This window comes from Psittacula echo (genome assembly GCF_963264785.1).
Source record: "Psittacula echo genome assembly, chromosome: 9".
NCBI lineage: Eukaryota > Metazoa > Chordata > Aves > Psittaciformes > Psittacidae > Psittacula > Psittacula echo.
This window is the reverse complement of record NC_137745.1, coordinates 19,809,208-19,831,088: the sequence shown is the minus strand read 5'-3', so window position 1 is coordinate 19,831,088 and position 21,881 is coordinate 19,809,208. Positions and strand designations below refer to the sequence as shown.

Sequence of the window (21,881 nt, the reverse complement as noted above, 5' to 3'; positions counted from 1 at the left end):
CAAGCCCAACCGACCAATCGGAGCTCTGTACTGCCCGCGTCCGCCAGGCGGCGCCCTGCAAGCTCAGGCTGTGACAGCCAACGAGCGTGCAGCCTCCCGTGAGGTCACGCACCGGCAGCCAATGAATGCTCGCTCCTGCATGAGGTTACACTCTGGTAGCCAATGAGCACCCACTCACCGATGAGGTCACAGACTGCTGCAGGACGTCACATGCTGCCAACCAGTGAGCCATCCCTTCCCCTATGAAGTCATGTGCTGCCCTAGGTTGTCACATCCTGTCAGCCAGTGAGAACTCCACTCCCTTGAGAGGTCACACTCTGCCAGCCAATAAGCACTCTCCTACCCCATGAGGTCATGGGCTGCCCCAGAACATCACACACTGTCAGCCAGTGATTGCCTTGCTCCCTGTAAGGTCACAGGCAGCACTGATGTCAGACTCTACTGGCCAATGGGCACCCTGCCACCTCATGAGGTCATGGGCTGTCGTAGGAGGTCACTCCCAGCCAGACAATGAGCACACGGCTTTTTGTGAGGTCACACAGTGCCCAGAGGGTAAGCACACTGGCTCGGAAGTGAGGTCATAGGCTCTCTGATGAGGTCATAGAACCCTCAGCCAACCAGCACCCCATCCCCTTACAGCACTCAGCTAGTGGTCATCATTGCTCTTCTGTGATGTCACAGGGCCCAACCAATGGGCTTGCATGCTCTCCCTAAGGCCCAGGCTCAGCCAGTGACCACCCAGCTTCTGCAGGGAGGTCACAGGCAGGAGCCAACCAGCACACCCATGCCCATGACATCACACAGCACTCAGCCAACAGGCATGCCTCCTCTACATGAAGTCACAGGCTGCCTGGTGAGCTCAGAGGCACCCCGAGGGGCTCAGCAGGCACAGGTACTTGTCCCTTGCTGTGACCCTGCAGTCTCCCACTCCCAGGATCAGGCTGGGGGACAGAGGAAGGACCCCCAGGACTCCTGGCCACAGCAAGGGGGACAGTGGCTGCCCCCTCCAGCCCCATGGGAGATGGAGAGACCAACATCAGGCTCCAGTGCAGCCACAGTAGAGGGGGCCTCTGCCCCTTTCAAGCCCAGGGGACAAGGACCCCAGAGGTCACTGCTCTCCAGTGTAGGGGGTGAACTGTGTAACATAAAGAGGCAAAGAGCCAAAATCATCCCCAAGAAAGAGTGAAAAGGCTCCATGTCTGGGCAGGAGGAAGGTATAAGGTGGTAAAACAGAGCAGAAACACAGCAGGAACAACTTCTAAAAGTGGGAAGGACACGGAAAGTTGGAGCACGGAGGATGAAAGGAGATCAGGACTGACACTAGGTCCAGAACAGGAAAAAAAATTGTTACATATATATAAAAACAAACAAGAAAAAGACCAGTTTTGATGGTTTGGGTTTCGCTTTTTCCCCCAAAAACCAGGAGATTCAAAACATCCACCTTCAACTGGACAGGGGTTGCAGCCCCAGCACGTGCAGTGCTTGGCCCCTATCACCCCCTTTGATTAAGTCCCCCAAGCTTGTTTTCCAGCCTGCTGAATCCTCTGCTTGTGCTCCTTCAGGGTCTTCCTCGCCCCTGTTTTTCAGCATGTGAAACGCTGTTTTTCAGCAGCCAGCCCCACTGATGCAGGGAAGACAGAGCAGATGGTCTGTAGGTAGTTGCTGCTTTCACTGCCCTGGAGCCTGGCATCACTTTTATCACAGCTTCACCCCACCACAGCCCTTCCGTCGAGAAGAGGCCTGTCCCCCAAGAGCTGGCAGCAAAGGTTTCACAGCACATCTATCACCCCACACTCAGCTCTTCACCTTGAGCTGCAGTAGGGAAGAAGACGCTCAGAAGCCAGTTGTGTTAACAAGTGCACAGTGTTATATTTTATTCCCTAAAGGCATAGGTTTAGGCAGTCAGGTACTGCAGGTCCCAGCCTGAAGCAGCTAAAAACAGGAAACACAATGGATTTGTATATCATGAGGTGTCTCACCAAGTCTGCTCCTTGCAGCTTGAACATGCTTCAGCCATGGGGTGAGAGGGAAGCTCGTGTCCCACATCGCCAAGCTGAGGAACTCCAGACAGGTTCAGCCCTATCAGTATCCCCCCCATCAAGGGAGGTTGTTCACCTTCAATACTTCTTCAGGCTGTTCCAATCCCTCAAAGCAACAGGCAAAGCAGTCAGAAAAGAACAAAACACCCCTAACAGCCTCATTAAAATAACAAATTCATAAACTAGCTTGACAGCAACACATACCAAGAACAGAGGTCACATCAGCACACCCATCTGTCCATCCCCAAGCAGGGCAGGGGGTCACCCCAACACCCCCGCCCCAGGTCAGCAATTTCAGTGCCAAGTCTGCACTTGGACTTCATAGCCCAAACCAGAACATGCCCCAGGGTGGGCTGTCAGGACCCCAACCCTCCCAGAACCACTGCAGAAGGAAGTTTATTTTGATGACGACTATACAGCCACCCTGCAGGCCAAAACTGTTCTGCTCCCTGCACACTTCTTCCTCCTGGAAACCCTATTGGAACCATTTACTCCAGGCATAGTGGGTCCAGGTCCCTGCTCCCACTCCAGACTGATATCCCAGATACCCTTCCCACACCTCTAGCTTGCAGCTGCATCCAAGAAGTGCAGTTGACCTGGTGTCAGAGCCCAACAGCAGCAGCAACTGCAGAGCTCTGAGCAGGCAGAAGATGAGAAAATCCTGTTTATTCTGCACGAAAATAGGAAGAAGAAGTGGTAAAATGAAGGGCGTAAATCATTCCAAGCACTAGCCAGAGGCTTGGTCTCCTGTTGGCTTGCTGCAAGGCCAGCTGCTTGCTGCAGGGCAGCTTGCCTCACCCACCACATAGCATGGGGTGCTTTGCAAATCAGCCACTCACAGAGCAGCGGTTGCCCATTGCTTTGTGTGCCAGGGCAAGCATGGTCTGTGCTATGGCCACCTTGCCCAGCTGCTCTCACTGCAGGAAACTGTCCAGTCTGGCTTGGCTGCTGCTGGAGGAAGATGTGGAGGGAGCTGCAGACACCAGCCTGGAGACCTTTTTCTTGCTCCTCACTGTTAACGGACGGATTTCTGCCAGGTTTGTCTGGAGGTAGAACTGTCAAGGAAAGTACAAACCAATGCCCTGGAGACAAAAGTGATCCAATACCAGCTGCAGATGGGCCTCAACCACAGTCCTGGGACCCAGCCATACCCTGGCACCCTCAGAAAAACTCCCTACAGGAGAGGTTGGTCTTTGCCCTCTACTCACAGCAGCAGAGCTCAGGCATGCTCCTGTCCCATGAGTCAAAGAACCTACCCCGCATGTCAGAGCCAGGACACTGTGCAGGAAAAGGCACAGAAACTACAGCCTACACCTTCCCAAGGAAAAGCTACTTCCCAAGGGAAAAGCAGCTTCCCCACGACAGGGTGAGCTCAGCCCAGCCTCTGCTAACCTGCTGCAGGGCTGCCCACCAGGACAGGCACAGCAGGGCAGCAGCATCCCACAGGAACAGAGGGGATGGAGGGCAGGCAACCAAGAAGAGGCTGTGCTCAGAGATTCCAAGGGCAGAGGCAGTCCCTGCAAGTGGTACCAATTTCTGGCTGATTCACAATTCTGAATGAGCCACCTCTGATAATGCTCTCAGCAAGTACAGGTCCTTGATGCCTTTGCTGAGCTCAGACTTGTTCAGAGTCAGATGGAGAGAAATCTGATGGTTCCTTGAGTGTCCTAGCCCATTTTTTTGTTGGCTGGTGGACAGGACTCACCAAGATGAGCTAAGGCTAAAGAGCATGAACAGAGGAGAGGTCCTACAGCATTACTATTACCTTGTGAGCTGCAGGAAAGGATACAGGCTGTATGAACTTTGTTCTGCCTCCCATGCCATCATAACCCATCCGCACCTAGGAGAGAAAAAGAAAGGAGTTTGGAACAGCAGCACGGAGCCTTGGCTACCTCTCCTCACAGTGGTTACAGGGAAGAGGGAGCCTTGCAGGCTGCAGCTTCTGGGGTGGGGTTACAAGCACCTGGAAACACTCAGTACCAATGCTAGACCCTCACCTCTGGAAAAAGGCAGACCCAAGGATATTAGTAAGGTTTGGGTATCTTGGGCACTTTCTGCAGCAAGCTGAGACTCCCAAGCAACAGCTTATGATTTTGTCACTGGGACTCGGTAATACAAGGAAAACACCCAAAGCTCCAAGGAGGTGGAGGAATGGGCCATTTAGTTTGCTGCCAGAAAGGGAATGAGCATCTGTCATCCCTGGAGCTCTGCAGGACTGGGAAGTAGCACCAGGTCACACTCCAAGATTTATTTTCCACACACTGTTTGTGGCAAAAAAAAAAGCCTCCTTCGCTTCCCCCTGCAGGGTCACTTGAGGACAGAGGCATGCAGTGCCAGCCCTTGACACACTCACCAACTGGACAGTCATACTTACAGTGCCCACATTCCTGTGCGGACCCAGCAAGCTACCCGAAGATGGCTTCTTGGAGAGAACAGAGTTCCTGATGAATGCTGGCAACAGTCCTTTAAGAGCATCATCCTCCGGATCATCTGCCCAGTTCTGTCCCACAAAACAATGAGAAAAGCCCTTTAACCAGCATGATCTGCTGAATTTAGTCCACAAACAGAGAGCACTAATAATGCAGACAGCTACTCAGGGTAATGGTTACTGCTTAGGCCAAAGAACAGTAGTTTCAAACCTCCCACTGGGAGTTATGCGGAACAATGCCTGGGACATGGCACCCAGGAACCTGGGAGAAGAGCCCCCTTCACTGACCCTACAGCCCCAGGTTGTATCCTGCCAAGTACATCTGAGGCAAGATAATCAGCAAGAAGCGTGTGAGTCCCCACCCTCCCTCTCCTGCCCAATTCCAGGAGGCCTGAGGCAGCATTTCTAAGAGACCAGCAAGCACAGCCCTTTGAAGCATGTACAGTGGTTTTACACATGGGCCAATCTGTGGTGACAGCATCTCCTACATGGAGGAAATGGGTCCTTTATCCCACGCTTATTAACAGCGGAATCAAAGAGATGATAAAGAAAAATCAAGAGTAGTCCTTTTACCTCCACTGTTTCCTTCAGAACTTTCTTTGCCAGATTTACCACAGGAGGCCTGCAAGAAGCCCAAGGAGCAAATCAGCAGAGATTTATTGTTCAAGTGGAGCTGGCAAGGACAGACAAGGCCAAGCAGATGACGACAAAACTTGCAGCACGACATCAGGCAGCTGGAGAGCTATCTGATCTCACACAGCAACTTCCACAGAAGTGAGACTTTGATCTCCTCCAGAAGCAGAAAGAGGAGGGAAAACTCACGGCTTTTTATCCAGCTTCTGCCTTTTTGCAGGGCTGCAGAGAGAACTGCAGGGCTGATGTTCAGGGGTGTCGACATCAAAAGAAGCATCTAGATTGATCTCCTCGCTGTGGGCTGGGCGGTGGAGCTTTGGGTGCTGCAGTTCCACGGGAGCAGGGCTGCAAGGCCACGCAAAGCATCAGCCAGAGGCCATCACATGCCACCCGCAGATGAGAGGAGACAGAGCTGCACAACTGAGCTGAGGCAGCAGTGGGATCAGGATCACAGCCCCCCTCTGCTTACAGAGCCACAGAAAGGACAATCCAAATCCCTGAGCTTATAGTCAGTGTCCTAAACTACTGTTCACCCTCAAATGGCCTGTGCTGTAACAGCAGCACCCCCAGAGCCCAAGGTGTACCCTGGCACACTGCTGCTTTGTGTATGCAACACAGCCTGCTGTCTTGGGGCAACAGCACAGGCTCTTTGCAAGAAAGGACTTGCTAAATATGCAAGAGATGCCATTTTCCCGACTAGGTTCCTCTGCCTGGCCAAGATCTTCAGTCCCCATACACCAGGAAATGCTCACTGAAAGGCCAACTCTGAGGCAACCACAAGAACAGCTTTAGGGATATTTCCCTGTTGGGACATAGTGACAAAGAGCTTGTCAAACCCTAGCCCATTCTGACCCAAACCCTCTGAAACACACACCTTTTCCCAGGTAAACCAAACACCACCTTGTCAGGAACAAGGAAAAAAAACCGCAAACTAGGATACAAGGAGCAAAACGCCTGTGCTGCTGTGATGCCTGCGCTGCTGTGATGCCTGCCAGACTAGCACATCTCTGCTCCCACAGCTAGTTAAACTGTCAGCTCTTACTTTGGACCTGACATCTCAATCCATTGCCTGTATCTAGGGATGCACTTCACTAACCTTTCAAAGACTAGTCGACTGAGCGTCTCTCTGGTTGGGGATGGCACCTTCAGAGTATCCTGCAGGATGTCTATCTTCTTCTTCAAGCTCTGGAGGGAAAAAGGAAAGCAGAGTGAGAAAAGGAATGATTTAGTAGCAGATACTTTGCCCCTTCCCATAAATCAGCATCAGGTGGAACCCGGAGGTGGGCAAATAAGAGAGGTAAGATGGGCTGGGTAACAGTTACCAAGCAAAAGCCAGCATAACTCCTGGCTTTGCAGCTGCAGGCCATGGCCAGCTGCCAGTGACTGCAGACCAAGGAATAACATTCTCACCAAGATCTCCTTGTCTGCATTCTTCAGATCCTTCTGGGTGCTTTTTAACTCCTCCTGTGTCTTCTCCAATTCTAAAACTGTTTTCTGCAGCTGCAGAATAAACCCCCCCAAACAGGACAGCACTGGTTACACTCAGATAAGGGAGACCACAGGTCCCTGCGGGCGCAGCATGCTTTGCAGCCCATCCTACTTTCCCCTGTTGAAGGGCTCAGCTTTCCTGTGCCAGTCTGACCAATCTCTCCTGTATCAGAGCAACCGAATGCCTAAGCATTTCCTCATGCTGCCTGCAGAGGGATCTCCAGGGCTGCTCGCCCAACACAAGCGTTCCTATAACATTTCCCGAGCATTTATGCCTGATGGTGACAGATTTTTCCCTGCTCTAACACTTGGTGGCTGCATTCTGAATTCCTGCAGGACTGTGGACACACCAAAGCACAGGAATTACAAACCACAGGCTGGAGAACGGCTGTGCATCAGCAATACTGGCACATGGACAAGCCTGATTCAACAGGGCAACCTGCCAGGAGCAAGGATTGGGAAGTGGACTGCCACCACATCAGAGACTTTGTGGGTTCAGGAGGCTGGGCCAGCCCACGAGTGTGGGTACAGTCAGCTCTCTGTCAGCCAAGCCAGGCCCTGAGTGCACTGACTCGCATCCTCCTGACCCAAGCTGGTGACTGCAGCTTGGCACCAACTCCACCAGAAGCAGCTTGATTCCAGCAGCAGCACCTCACGTAGGAGGTTACCTCACTTGGGGAGCAACACAGCGATCTGAGAACTTCCTTCTCCATATTTCAGGGGACACCAGCTATGGCTGAGTAACAAAAAACAGGCCAAATCCACCCACAGTCTCTCACTTTGTGGGCTTGCACATGGGGATGCCCCAGGGAACATAGAGCAAAGCTACACACACACGCTTTTCATGGGGACTTGCTACCAAAACTGACAAAAGCAACACCCAACACGAGCTAACAGAGCCCAGCCAGGCCTGGAGCAGGGGAAGCACAGCAACAAGGTCACATCAGCAGCTCCAAGCTCTGTACAAGGCCAGTGCCAGATCAGGCAGACCCTGTGCAGAGCCACCTCCATGCCCTCACTTTGGGAACCTCACCTGCCTGGGCACAGCATCATGCAGAAGCCCTGGCCCAATTCAGTCGGCTGAAGGCACAAGGCTGAGTGTGACTGTGGCTATGCCAAGCCAGTACTAAGCCCTGCTCAACTGGTGCTGCCTCCAAACCCCTTCCCATGTTTCCTGTGGGTCCAGTTCTGCAGCAGGAGGGGCTGGCAGCTGAGTGCTCGGCAGCATGGCAGGATGAAGTGCTGCTTCCAGAACCCAGTGGGAGCAGCGGAGCACCTGCAGGCTGCTGCCTTCCAGCCCAGGCTCCCTGCCAAACTCTGGCTGGCTCTGCACACACTGCCCCACCAGCCTTCCCGAGACTGACAAGTGAGCAGCCCAGGAGCTGCTCACTCACCACAGCATCACACCCTGCTCCAGAAACCCCAGCCTGACACCTCCACACCACCAGTACCACTCAAGTAGTGCTCAGTGTGGGAGGCAGTCACTGCAGAGGGCTAGCGCCACAGTTATTGACAGGTATCTACTAGCCCAGATGTCACCCTCAGGACTCACACTTTCCCTTTACCTTGCTATTGACAGCAAATAGCTCCTTCTTCAGTTTCTCTGTCATCTCATTTGACATCTTCCGAGCCTCCTTCAAGTTTTCATATTCTCTGTAAAGACACCAGAAGGGGCATTCTGTTTGTGAGAGGACTGAGCTAGAACTTCTCAGAGACAAGCCAAGACCCTTAATTTGAGTCTCCGCAACTGCAGAGCCACCAGAGAAAACCCAGGGGACACAAAGGCCTTTAGAGAACAGAAACAAGTGTACCACAATTGCCCAACAGTAAGTCAACCATTCCAATACACCACGGGGAAAACAAAAGCTGAACAGAATACCACGCCTGAGAAGAGGGCCTGAACAGATTTCACCAGCGAAATGGAAGCCAATTCCAGAGACATTTCTGTTGCCACTGGAAAAAGACAGACAGACAACAGAGCAGTCTCCATGCTGGCAGCAAAGAAGGGGCTTTGCTTTAAGTGACTTTTCAGAGACATCACACTCTTGGCCATGCACATTCATTCCCAATTACACCACAGGGACACTTGCCTCATTACGGCTTTGTATCAAAGCTGCAATTATTCAGCTGCCATCAGAACGGACCCCAAAAAAGCCGTGGTTTTGCCCAGCAGGACCAGATGGATTTCCAGGTAGGGGAGGGCAGCACTGCAGATCCTCCTTACTGGAGAGCAATCGAGGCACAGCTGCACAGTGCAGTGCAGCAGAGGGTACAACCCAGCACCCCTCATCCACTCATTTCCCCCCAGGCAGGAGAGGGAAACGGAAGGAATAATAATAATCACCTTATAGGTGCACTGACAGCTCTGGAGACAGTTCCCATGGTGACACACATGTCACTACAGTGACAATGGGAACAGTTCACTGTGACAGGCTCCAATCTAGGTCCCCAGGATCTGTCAGTCAAAACCCAGTGGAGGCCCAAGTAGGCAGCAAGAGGCCTACATTGCCCATGTACCTGCTGGTACTTGGCAGAGGGTTCTCCCATGGCACACCCAGGACAGCACGAGCCAAGTGCCAAGCCCACAGCACCTACTTTTTCAGCGAGACACAGTAGATGGCAAGCTGCTCCACCGCTGCCTGCCCGACTCCCATCTCTCTGATCATCTCCTCCACTTCAGGGCGCTGGCTCTGAAGCAACAGCTCAATGCTGCACAAAAGAAATAAAGTCCCCTCAGCTCATGAGTCACAAACAGCTGGGAGGGAGACCGAAGCCCCGCTTCCCCCCAAGGGGCTGGTGCAGCCTAAGCTCCTGCTGCAAGCACTCTGGATGTTGTGAGGGAAGAGGCACAACTGCCCAACAACAAGCAGGGCTTTTTGCTAGGGACAAAAGCCCTACATGGACAGACTAAAGAGGCAGCTGCACACACACATAATGCACATGGAGCTGATGTCCCAGCTCTGGGGCCCTATAGCCCTGAGGCTGACTGCATTCCTGGGCTGGGATTCTGTCCCTCCTGAAACTGTCTGGAAACACAGCAGAGGCAAAAGCACAGACAGACCTGCTACAATGCACCAGTTTCCAACCTCATGGGGTGAGATGAGCCAGCATGTGGAGGTTGCAGCAGGCACAGCAGGACCCTCCCTTCCCTCCCGGAGAAGGGGAGAGGCATGCAGCCCACCAGCAAGGCCCAGAGCTGGGATCTCACCGCTCCATGGTCTTCAGCTTGTTTCGCAGGCGGCGGGCCTCCTCCTTTGAACTTCTGCTATCCTCCTGCTGCTGCTCCAGGAATTTCATCTGCTTCTGCAGAGAAGCAAGTGCACACAGACCGTTAGGAAGGCTCCAGGGATTGTTAGAGAAACATCCTGGTTTATGCGCACTGCGGGCAGCTGGGAGCATGCATTGGCTCTTAATGCTATCACCACCTCAGTAGCCCAGGATTATGGAGAGTTTAGCTCCCTCCCTGCTGCACCCCCAGCTCTGCTCCTTGCAAGTGCTGCAGGGTTTCAGTGCTCATCACAAGATGAATCTGGTGCCAAAACCACACCATAGCTTCTGTTCAGCTGGAAGCATCTGTGGGGCTGTGCAGTCCCCTGTACGCAGTGACAGTTTGTCAAAAGCAAACCCACAGCAAGCAAACCTTGCTATTGCTTTCTCCTCCGTGCACAGCTGATCCCTTTATTTTCCCTCCCAATTCTCCTTCTTTATGCTCAGAGCATAAATAGGAATTGCTGAGTGCAGCTCTTCCAGGAGACTTCAGCCAAACCAGGCACCCACCCGGGGAACTTCTCTCACCTGCCTGGAGAGGCTGTAAGCCCACTGCAGGCATCACCTTGCCAGGCTCTCCAGTAGCAGGCAGCAGTAACAGAGAACCTCGGCTGAGCTGGAAAAGCACAGATCTGCAGTGTGCACAAGGGGAAGCTGGCCGGTATTAGCATCATTAGAATGCGTTCACATTGTCTAGGTTTGTGTATGCCTGGGCACCTTGGACGGCGCCTGCAAAGGGCTCTGGGCTTGGTTTCAGCATAGTGCTGACTCCAGGGAGAGCCTGGCAGAAGACTTCACTCTTAAAGCTCCCTTCCACACAGAAGTTAAAGGATTTTGTCTGCTTCCTGCCACAGAAACCAAACAGCTGTGAAACTGCTGGGACTTTGCAGAGGGACAGTGTCGCAGGCTCCCATGTTACTCTTGCTAAGGCAGAGCCCATCTTCAGCTCTCCTTAACCAGAGCTCTCTACACTTTAGGACCCAGAAGCAGTGTTTTGTGCCACGTTGGAGCAGTCCCCAGCCCCAGACATGCATGAAAAGGCAGCAAACTCTGACACAAAGGTTCAGCAGCATCAGACAGTGCTAGCAGAAGACAGGAATGGTTTGCAGCCTGTGGGCTTGACCTGCGCCATGGCTAATTAAATCTATATTTTCACTGCAGAAGTTTAGTGCTTTAATCTTTAATGATGCAGTATAAGACAGTGCTTGGCATTCAGCTGGAAACCCTGTACACCACAGAAAAAGACACCTCCAGGCCCCTAATCCTTCCATCCTGCCCAGCTTCCCTTAAAGGACTTAAGCACACACAGAGGGTTCTGCAACAGACAAGATAACCACAGAGCATCCTCTGAGTTCCCAAGGCAGGAAAACCAAGCACAGAGTTGTTGAGTTGAGCAGCAAACACCAGCTTCCACTGTCACAGTTGTTTCTGCAGGAGTAGGGAGCATCAGGAGTATCCTGCCATTGGCATACCTGATCCTGGTATACCCGATCCTGGTATACCCCAGGATCCCATGGGCATCCCATGGCCCTTTACAGGGGCTGCCTTTACACCCAAGCAGACTCAATATAATCCCATGGTCAGGCAAAAACAAAAGCTGTCCTGGCTCACAGCAAGACCTGCCTGGCATCAATTCCTTCCTGTATCTGTCCTTCTGCCCTGTGACAGCCCCACACAGGCAGATCTCCAGGGCTGGTTCTTCCCACAGGAGCCCAGCTGCACGTGACATAAGCAAGACAACCCAGCAACAACATCTATGAGGCCTCCCTGGACCACTTGGCCTCGCAGGTGAAGGAACATGATGCAGTTCAGGCTATTGGGCAAAGGTCCAAGCAGCACAGATCTTAGGACGTGCAGCCAGCTCCTCCCATGCCTTTCAGCCTGCAGCTCACAACCCCACATGCCTGAACCCCAACTTCCTGTGACCATCATGTCCTCTTCACAGAGCAGTGCCCATCCCAGGCAGGCAAAACTGTTCCGCTCACTACAAGACACCTCGACAAAGCAGCTCCTGCTCTTCCACTTGCTGTTTACGCACAGTACATGACTACACACTGAGTCACTGCACGCTGAAACACAACAGGAATATTTGATCCCTGGACTTCACACATTACTAGCCTAACTAAACAGAAGCCCTGGCAACAGAATACAGACAGGAGAGTTAGCTGGATCAAATCCCACTCAGCTGAAGCTTGCAACTCCCCCTCCGTATATTTCAGTTTGACTTCTCCTCCAATCAAACTAAGAAACTAATTTTCCTTGAATCCCGCCTGGCCTAAACCCATTTCAGGAGAACATTCTACCGCAGGGAGCCAGTGTTTCAGCAATGGGGCGCCGGGGCCAGTTCCCATTCTCGGTTCATGCTGCTACCTTTATGATCAGCACTGCCACCTCATTAGCAAGGCTCAGCCAGCATCCCCCAGGCTGGACTTCTCTTCCCCCCCACCATGGCCACCAGCACGTAGCCACTTGTACACAGACCACAGGCTTGGCTTTCACACCTCTGGATCACCCCCAGGTGGAGCACACACAGGACCTCAAGACCAGCAACACCACTCACTTCGGATTAATAAAGCCAAAATAAAAACCCAGCTCTGTTGCCTCCTGGTCATTCAGAGATTAAGAGACAGGCATCTCAAGGCACCAGATCCAAAATCCCACCAGCACAAGCCCTTTATTAGCAGGGCCTGCAGAGATCTTCAACAAAATTAACACTGACTATGTACTCGTTAGAGCTGAAGTCCTGCCGGGGAGAGGAAAGGTACCTTGAGAGAGGAGCACAGCATCTCTGTCTCTCCCAGCACCTTCTGGAGCGACTCTATTGTGGCATTGCGCACATCCAGAGTGTCTCTCAGCCCATCCACAACCGCCTGGCATTCCCGCTTTTCTTTCTCTGGAAAAGAAAGAGAAAAAGGTCATGGCCTGGAAACCCAGACCTCAGCTGCCCCCACAGCAGCAGGAGCACGACAAAGACACTGCTTGCGATCTCAGGCTCCAGGCTGCTAGGAGGTGGCTGTTCCTGTACAGACACATTTCCCCAAGTGCTGTCTGCACCAGGGTCTATACTGAGCACTTGCTTCTCCCACTGCCAGCAGGCTTCAAGATTTTCTTTACTAAAGATAAAAAATTCCTTTTAATAGCTTTCCAGTGCCAGCCTTGCTAGCACTAAGCTGCTGCATCTTAACTCTTGCATGCTCTCAAAGCCAGGCTTGCACAAGGAAAGCCTCTCTCTCCAGTTACACTGAACTGCCACAGAGCTGGAGAGCACAGCCCCGAGCCCATCCTCTCCACGTGCAGTCTTCTGTACCAGGAAGCCCTTTCTTGGGCTGTCAGGCAGCTGCATGCAGTGATCCACCACGCTGCCACACCTACGTCAAAGGGGAAGAGGCAGTAAAGCAGAGCTCTGCTGGGCACTGGGGACTTCACAGGACATGCCACAGCTCAAGTAGACTCCCCAGAGTGACCACCTTTTGCAAGGCACACCCTTTGAGTTCTGCTGTCCATCCCTATGCAGACAATCCAGGAACAAAGCACACACCTCTGACCACAAGAGAGAAGCTGGTGTAAAACACCACCAGAATTCAATCTGATTTGTTGGGGCAAGGAAAGAACATCACAAAAAGCAATAATCACCATCAGAAGCTGACAGACCTAAGCAGGGAGCAGCCAGCATCGCTGGAAAGCTTGCAGCAGTTGGGCAGTGACGGAAAGCAAGAACCTCTCTAACCATGCTGAGAGCAGGTTAAAGTCTTCAGCTCAGTATCCCTTGCCTTTGCCCAAACTGCCCATGGCTGCAGCCTGGCAGTAGTGGGAAGCCAATCAGTGCCTTTCTGAAAAGGCTTTTTCTTCTTGCGAGTAATCCAGTTTCAGATTGCGCCACCACATCCCATGGAAGCATGACCTACAGAGCAAGCTTCATTGCTCGATCCAACAGTAAAACAGCCACATGGCACTGGAGAAGAAGAGAGGAACCTATCCCAGCAGAAGCATAGAGGTGCCATGGGAAACATTTGTTTCTTTGCAAAACCTTTTCTCTCCACTGATGTGAATAACCCTTCCACACCAGAGGCAGCACAGCCTGGAGACACCCCCCTTCATTTGCAGGAACTCCACATCCACCAAAAGAGCTCGGGCTTCCCCCTCCTCCGTTCCCAGCTGCCCAGAGGCAGATGGCAGGAATTAAACCTCCCCATGCTGCAGGAATTAGTTTCCAGCTCATTCAGAGTGCCTCCCACAGCGCCTGCTGGGTCTGCTCAGAGCTCAGCACCTCCAGAGCCATTTGCAAGCTGATCAGTGACTGGCAATTACACAGCTCCTCTACAGCGCACAGCACAGAGCACATCTTTAAAGTGAAGAATTTATACACAAGAACCACCAGAGAGCAGAGTGCCCGCAGCAAATGAGGCAGGAGGTGGGAAGGAGCTTCTGATTTCCAATATGAAAAGAGAATGGGACCGGGAATGTCAAATCCAACCTCTACTTACCAGAAGCCGAGAAGATGAGCAGGCCTTCAAGCAGTTTTTCTTGGATAACATCCTAGCAAGAATCCCAGACACCTTCCCCAGAAGATCTGGCTCTCTACCAAGTCACTAAACTCAACTAAGCTGGCAAGAGAACAGGCCTCAGAATAGAGACTTGCAGACCATCCAATTCTGCTCTTGGGCTAAGGACCGAATCCTCAATCTACTGGCTATTCATGTCTGTCTCGTGCATACAGGGAAGGCAGAGGAAAGACGACTCTTGTGGCGTGGGTGAGCCCCCAGCATTCTTTAAAGAGCTTTTTTTTTTCCCCCCTTCTGCTAGTGTGTCTTTGGATTTCTGTCACTCAGAGTGACATTTTCCTTTTGCTGCTCATGACTCATGTTCTGATGACAAGCTGCCTACAGACGATGCTTAAAACCCATCGACAAGTCTCCAGGGCTTTTGCTTTTCCTGCCTCCCTCAAACATCCTCTAAAATTAAAGATGGGGAAATGGAAGCGCACACACTTGAACTCCGTCTGCTCTTCACGCAACACATGTGGCACTGCAACAGCCAAACACATCCAAAGCCTTCCCACTGCTGCTTTTGGGCAGTTAGACCCGTTGGAGGGAACAAGGCTTTGCCATGTGCAGCTGCGAGTCTCCCAGTGAGCAAACCAAGGGTTTTGCTTTCAGCAAGCCTGCTCCAGATATAGCTGTGCTGCAATTCAGTAGCTTGTGATTAGGAAGAGGAGCAAGAAAACTGCATATATGTCTCCAAGCTTGCAGAACGCTCCCCAGTTACAGCAGAGCTGGGCCAGGCTTTGGCCTCTGGCTCTGTCAAACAAGCTTTGTCCAGCTTTAGGTGGTCCCACCTTTAGAAAAGGCTGCCTGCACCATACTCTCAGCTTCAGAGAGGGGTGGGCTCTGCTTAGGGGCTCCTGAGGCCTGGGCAAGCCTCCTAGCACAGGTAGAGCCCAGGACCTGCTGACCCCTGTAGGTGGCTGGAACTCACCTTTCACAGAGAGCTCAGCCTTCACCTTGTCCAGTTCATTCTGAAACACAACACAGAAAACCCAATTAGGAAAGAGGAGTCTTCACCAGATCCTAAAGGAACCTGAGAGGTTTCTCAGCAGGACATCTGCACCAGCCAGGTGCTAAGAAGGGAACACGGTAGTGGCAACCACCAAGTTACAAGCAAGTACTATCACAGGGTATGCAAAGAGCACCTCCAACTGGCATCCTTCAGGGGGAGAAGAGAAGATCGCAGTTTCATCTTAGCCTTGTCAACCTTGTATTTCTCACACTGTCAGTCATCTTGTTTTAGCTGAATAATTTTGGAAGGCTCTCAGGGAAACACAGGAAATCAGACAGGAGCAATTTTTATAATGTTTTACCTAAACAAGGCAATAAGGCAGGGATGTTGCCAGACTAACTGGATTGAGAGTTGCTTTGAACTGAAGTGAACTTGAATCAGGTGCTGGTGGGAGACAGGAGGGTATGTCCAAACACCTGAGAAGGTCACCCAGCACACAATCCAAAGGCACCAGCCAGCATTCTGACTGACACTGAAGTCATTGCCATTCAGGATGCCGATATGAGCTAACAGCTTAGTTGAACAGCCACAAATAGATCACCCATAAACCAATCCATACCATAGCAATATGAGAGTGCATAATGTCTCCTGGGTGCCACAAGGCTCTGAAGACCATCAAATACTTCTAACACCTTCATTAAGGATCAAAAAGAGGCAGCAAATGCCCCGTAGCTTAAATTATAGAGACAGGATTTATGAACACTGGCAAACAGTCAAATAAAATGTAGAGAGGTTATAAAGAGAGGCTATCTATATATAATACTAAAAAAAGGGGAAAAAACAAACAGAGTGAGAGAGACACAAATATATACAGGAAAGAGTCAAGAGAAGATGACTTAAAAAGCTGTGTTAGAGAACTGCAGAGGAAAGCACATAACAAGTCAGGCAGGAACTGCAGTGGAATAAAACCACAATAAAATGCCAACACAGTACTGAAGCAGAGCACACAAATCTGTGCAACCCGGAACGCTACATGCAAATCTGAGCTGAGAATAGCACTGCCAGTGACCACGGATCTGACAGGACCAGAGTGAAGCTCTGCTACCAACAGTAAAGGCAGGAAAAAAAATACGGGATGCAAAGCTTGGCAAGCAGGAGAGACTAAAGGCAAAACCTAGCGGAGCTGACTTGGATTTGACCCTGGGGGGACAACATCTGGAGGGCTGACATAGAATTAGCTCTGCTGCAGAAGCTATTCTGGAGAAGCTTCCTCAGAGTCCTATTCAGTAACGATTAGTGAGCTCACAAGATGTGCTAATTAGCATGATAGCAAAGAAATCCCAGGCTACTGCAGGCAGCTATATAACATTACCTCATTCATCAACTTAATCCAAAATCCCTCATCCTCATCCTCCATCACAGCTCCTAAAGACTGCTCCCAATTTTCACTCCTCTGATAGAAGCTCTCCTCTCTCTGCCAGCCTGAGTTACAAGGCCACATTTTCCCAAGATCAAATTAATATATCCTCATCACAGACAGCTGTCTTCCCAGGTTTCTACCCTCCCCAGCAGGTTTACAGGCAGGAATTCTCCTCTTTCCTCTTCTTCACCTAGCTGAACAAGACAAAGTCTCCTAGTCTCCTTTGGAAGAAGGGCTCTCTGCTCCCCAAATCACAAGCAACTGGAAGCATCAGGTTCCAGATGGTCTCACCACAGCGCTACACCCAAAACCTCACACTTTTCCCACTCTGGAAACAGCCACACGGAGGCTGTTCTAATCACTAAGGACCATCTTTAAAAGCAACACAGGATAAACCCAGGCTCAGCACCCAAAAATGCTTGGGCATGTCGCAGCGTTCAGCCTGTGGTCTGCAGCTACTCCAGGGAACTAAGTTCCCTCCAGTGTTTCAGCTGAAGTTGATGCTGGTGGTGGGAAGCAAAGCAGCCCTGGCACCATTTCTTCAGAGCCCCAAGACAACAAGAGGTCCACAGCTAACATTCTTCTTCCTAGCACACTGAAGCACATTGCCTTGCCCCAGCCCAACCTTTCCATGGCAGGAGGCCAAATGCTCATTTCAGGACATCTGCAGGCTGCAGAGATACAGCTCCAGTTGATTTCAGAGCAAAGTACCACACTATGCCCAGGCTGTTGGAGGGACAGGCAGTGGTTGGCAACAAAACCTGTGTTTGGAGGCTTTTTCAGGTAAAATCACTTCTGGCTGAGGATGTCACCAATTCTCAGCCTCTAAAGAGCTGAGGGATTGCCCACCATGTGTTCACTTTGCTGAACTGCTGCCCTGCTCAGTATCAGATACCTACATCACTGCCTCTGTGATGGGGTATCTGTATCCACACATCATCACTCCAGCCTAGATGGACATTAAATCCAATCCCACCCCTGATAGTCACCCATGTTCTTAAGGTGCTCCGTGTCCTTCAGAAACAAGGCAGCACACATGAAATATGTAACAAACCAGCATCAGCCCAGCAGCAAGCTGAATCAGTGCATGAGGCAGTAAACACTCATACAAGCTAACTATGCTAATCTACACCAAAAATATTTGGTTCTTTGCCTTCAGAGTGACCTCAGCACTCTCATTAGGAAAGCTACACACTCGGGGCCAGATGCTGCTCTGACAGCCACACAGCAAACTGTGTAGGAGCATGATGAGTTACCATCAAGCCTGTTGTGCAGGGGTGGCTGCACAATCCTGCCTTTGAGCACGGAGCAGTTCTTCATCACAGTCTGCCTGGAGAAGCCCATCTTAGATCCTGGGGTGGGGGTGAGAGGGAGAAGAAAGCTTTTCTAGGGCAATTTTCTCCAGTCAACCCATTTCTGAGTCACTCATGTATTTACACTTGTGATAGCAGATCGGAATATGTACTAAAGGCAATGTTTATCTGCTCCAAGCCATTGCTTTGCTTCTAAGGAACACAGCTTCAAGTGCCCAGAGATGCATCTTCATTTCCTCAGCACACACACTTCAGCCTGCAGCTCCTCTATTAGCGATCTTGGAGAACGACAGTGCTGCTGACATTATAGTCTGGCTGGCTCTATTTTAAAAACATATGATATACATATAGCATTGTCATGGCAACTGCTAATTATGGTAATTGCTGCACATGCTGATTCTAAACATGAGAGGGTACAAGCATCCCATTATACCAAGGTCAACCAGTTATTTTTTTGGAACAGACAACTCCAAGACATAAGGAGCCATGCTTCATCCACGCTAAGCAAAGGAGGAGAACATGGAACAGTGGAACAGCCACTCCGCATTCATCCCTCCTCACCCCCAGCTCTCTACACCTAAAAGAGGAGCTTAGAGAACATAACCCAGCTCCAGCCGGGATCCTCCCCAGGGACCAGCCTCAGCATTGTCACCACTGCTGGTGCAGCTTCAGGCAGTCTATTTCTAATCTCTCTTGGGGAACCATGACTCTCACCACCCTGTCCCACTTCCTTACAGTCTGCACAAACAAACCCACCTGCACACAAGTGAGGAGGGGGCACTTCCTCTCATGAAGGGGTAAGCAGGGTTCACACACAGCCAAGCCACAGACACTAGCAGCAATTAACTAAATTTGAGATTTTCCTTCTCCTGCCTTTTGGAAGAGCTCTGTAGCCTCATCTCCAAGGCTTTGACACACCAAGGGAGAAGCGGCAGTTGGATGTTTGTTTGATGCTGCTTTGGGAGCTTTCCAGGTAAGGTGAGAACCAGAAGAAAGAGCAGTGAAGTAGAGGAGGCTTCACAAGTTCTGGTCAGGGGAAACTCTTAAACCACCATATGGAGACTTCCTTACAATGGAGCTGAGACTGGGTGAGCACCAAGAGGGAGAACAGAGACAGACAGGAGACACTGATGTGCTTCAGGTCTGAAACATGAGCACAGCACTGCAAGCACCAGCTCAGGAAGCCGCTGCTGGCAGAGGATGGGCAACCCAGACCATGTTCCCAGGGTGCTGAAGCATCACACAAACAGATCCACACAGTCAAATTACCTGCAAGGTCTCTGCATCTGGCGCTGCCTGCTCCTCCAAGGCAACATCAAAAAACAGCTTATGGATGATGTGTTTTCTGCCAACCTAAACACAGGAGACAGAAGAGGTTGATGGGCACAGATACAGAAACACAACGGATATTGAAGACAGATGGAGGAGGGAAAAGGTACCATCTTGTCACGAGGCCATGAAAGACAAGTCAGATCACATGCTCAACGCCGTTAGTGACGATGCTCTGCTTTGGCTCATCAGCACAGCAGCATCACCCCCCGCTCAGTTTTGTGAGCGCGACTCCAGCCAAGCTCCTGAGCTGCAGCAGAAAGATTCAGGCATTTCTGAATCAAGCGCAGTCTGTTCTCTGGCAGCTAAGGCCCAAGCAGCTGACGCTGAGCTAACATGATGCCAAATCCTAAGACAGAACTACGTGATGCTTTCTGCAGGCAGAAGGTGCTGTAATTGAATTTGATAGCTCTCCACACCTCCCCCATGCAGTTACAGCTTTGTGTTTTAAGTATTATATACAGTCATGACACCAGCTAATTGCATGGTTACTGCTACATAAGATGTTATTTCGCGATAACTCCATGGTAACCCAGAGATGTAAGAGGCAGTGAAGAACAGAGGGAATCAACAAGTCAGGGAACGAACAAGGGCCAAGACCTTGAGAGGAAGAAAGCAGCATGAACACAGAACAATCCCAAGCTGCAGCTGCCTGAAAACCCACATCTGACTGTGTCCGGCAACATCTCCTGCAGCCACTACACACCAAGACCTACTGGCAGCATCAAGGCTGGTGACACAAAGGACTTCAGAGAAGAGGTCCCAATTAAGCCACTGGATCCCCAAGCCTTGGCTTCCCATCTCAGAAGCAGAACACATCCTTCCTTCACATCCCTCCTTCCCTCTCTAGCCTTAGCTTTGCTCAACAGAGCCAAGTGCTGCAAAGCACCTCAATTACAACGATCACATGCAGCAGAATGGGCTGCTTACCTGATGGCAAGGGGTAGGGTACTCTGGAAACACAAGTCAGATTAACCTGGCCTGATTAACCCCTTCCAGCCCCTTCCATCATTATGCCAATGCTTACTCAGCCTAAATAAAAGCCATGAAAACCCAGAGACCCTTTCTGAAGAAGCTACAACAGGAATAGCAGCAGAGCACCCTCAGACCACCCCTCTGCTTGGAATGGTTGCTGAAGGGAGATCACCCTCTGACCTTTTGAGGAGAGCCTGGAGTGACAGAAAACTGTGTTTCATACCCTAAGCTTCATCCTCGTATCGCCCCAGGCCTAGGCCACAGCTCCTTAGGCCATCTGCAGAGTGCTGTGCCATACAGAGGTGTACACAGGGGATGGTTTTACCTGGATTCTGCACTGCGGGCAGGTCCGGCTGGGTGCTGTGTCAAACCACTGGATGAGACTGAGAAAAGAAAAAGAAACACCTGGTAAACCCTTAAACCCCATGAGTACTGCTCCCAGAGCACCCCCCGGCTCACCAGAAGACAGCAGGATGCACCTCCTTTTTACAGCTAAAAACAGAAATGCAAGCATTTAGTCCAGAGATGCAACTAACAGAAACACTGTGCTCCAGCACAGGCACCCTTCCTTCACCTCCGAGACAATTCCCAGTTGAATTTAGTGTGCGAGCTTATCTTTACCAGAGCAGAGCCTTTATAGAGCTCAGATCTCCCTGGGAAAGAGCCTCTGGATAACCGCAGCTTTGCAGGAGCAAACGGATCGCCATGAAGAACAGCACAGGCACTGCTGTATCAGGATAGGACAGCTGAGGTCCCCAGCACGGTCAGCTCCAAAGGGTGCTGCTGACACCAAACACACATCTGTGGAGTGAGGGAGCCTGGGCCGCTATGCTCCGCGATGATGAACACAAACCTGCCGGGCTCCCCAGGAGAGCTGTGAGTGCATTCTGCAACCAAGGCATCACGTCACTCTCAGAAAGGTTTATTTTTGGAGCACGGTAACAACCTGGAGCTGGCAGGTTTCCTTTGGAAGCTCTCCCTCCTCCGCTGGCTGTTCGAGGAGCGCAAGCCCGAGCTGTGCCACTGGTCAAGAGGCAGCCGGCCCCGGAAAGCAAACACCCGCTCCCTCCCCGCACACAGCGCTTGTTTCTGCCCAAGAGCCGCTTCTTTCCGACACCAGCACTTCCAGAACACCTGCAGCAGGAGCATGGCACCGGCCCCTGCACACAAACACCCTGTGCAGAGCAACCTGCTAGCTCCGTAGTGGGGAGGCCGCGGGCTGACGGCACCGCCAGGGTCCGGCCACAGCTCCAGGAGCCGCTGCAAAGCGAAACCGCACATCAGAGCGATGGCAACCGGAGCGAGAACGGGAGTCGCCGGTACCGGTACCGCGGCGGCACCGGAAAACACACCCCTCACATCCCCCTCGAAGGTCCCCGGCAGGCGGGCGCTCACCAGACGTAGTGGAACGTGTGGCCGCAGGGCACGGCCGCCACGTCGCGCTCGTTGTCGAAGAAGTCGGAGCAGATGGTGCAGTGCGCGCGGATGGGCAT

The 21,881-nt window shown here is 51.6% G+C and overlaps 1 protein-coding gene across 1 annotated transcript; it reads right to left on the bottom strand.

The window, feature by feature from the left end:
- Nucleotides 1-2,953: 2,953 nt before the first annotated feature.
- TRAIP (TRAF interacting protein) lies at nt 2,954-21,881 on the bottom strand (the record flags this gene model as incomplete). The annotated part of the gene is made up of 15 exons (XM_080625235.1): nt 2,954-3,082; nt 3,829-3,879; nt 4,414-4,539; nt 5,041-5,089; nt 5,290-5,445; nt 6,197-6,285; nt 6,511-6,600; nt 8,154-8,241; nt 9,184-9,297; nt 9,797-9,891; nt 12,621-12,748; nt 15,331-15,370; nt 19,354-19,437; nt 20,714-20,771; nt 21,784-21,881. 15 exons carry the CDS (start codon nt 21,879-21,881, stop codon nt 2,954-2,956), a joined length of 1,395 nt encoding a protein of 464 aa, XP_080481361.1.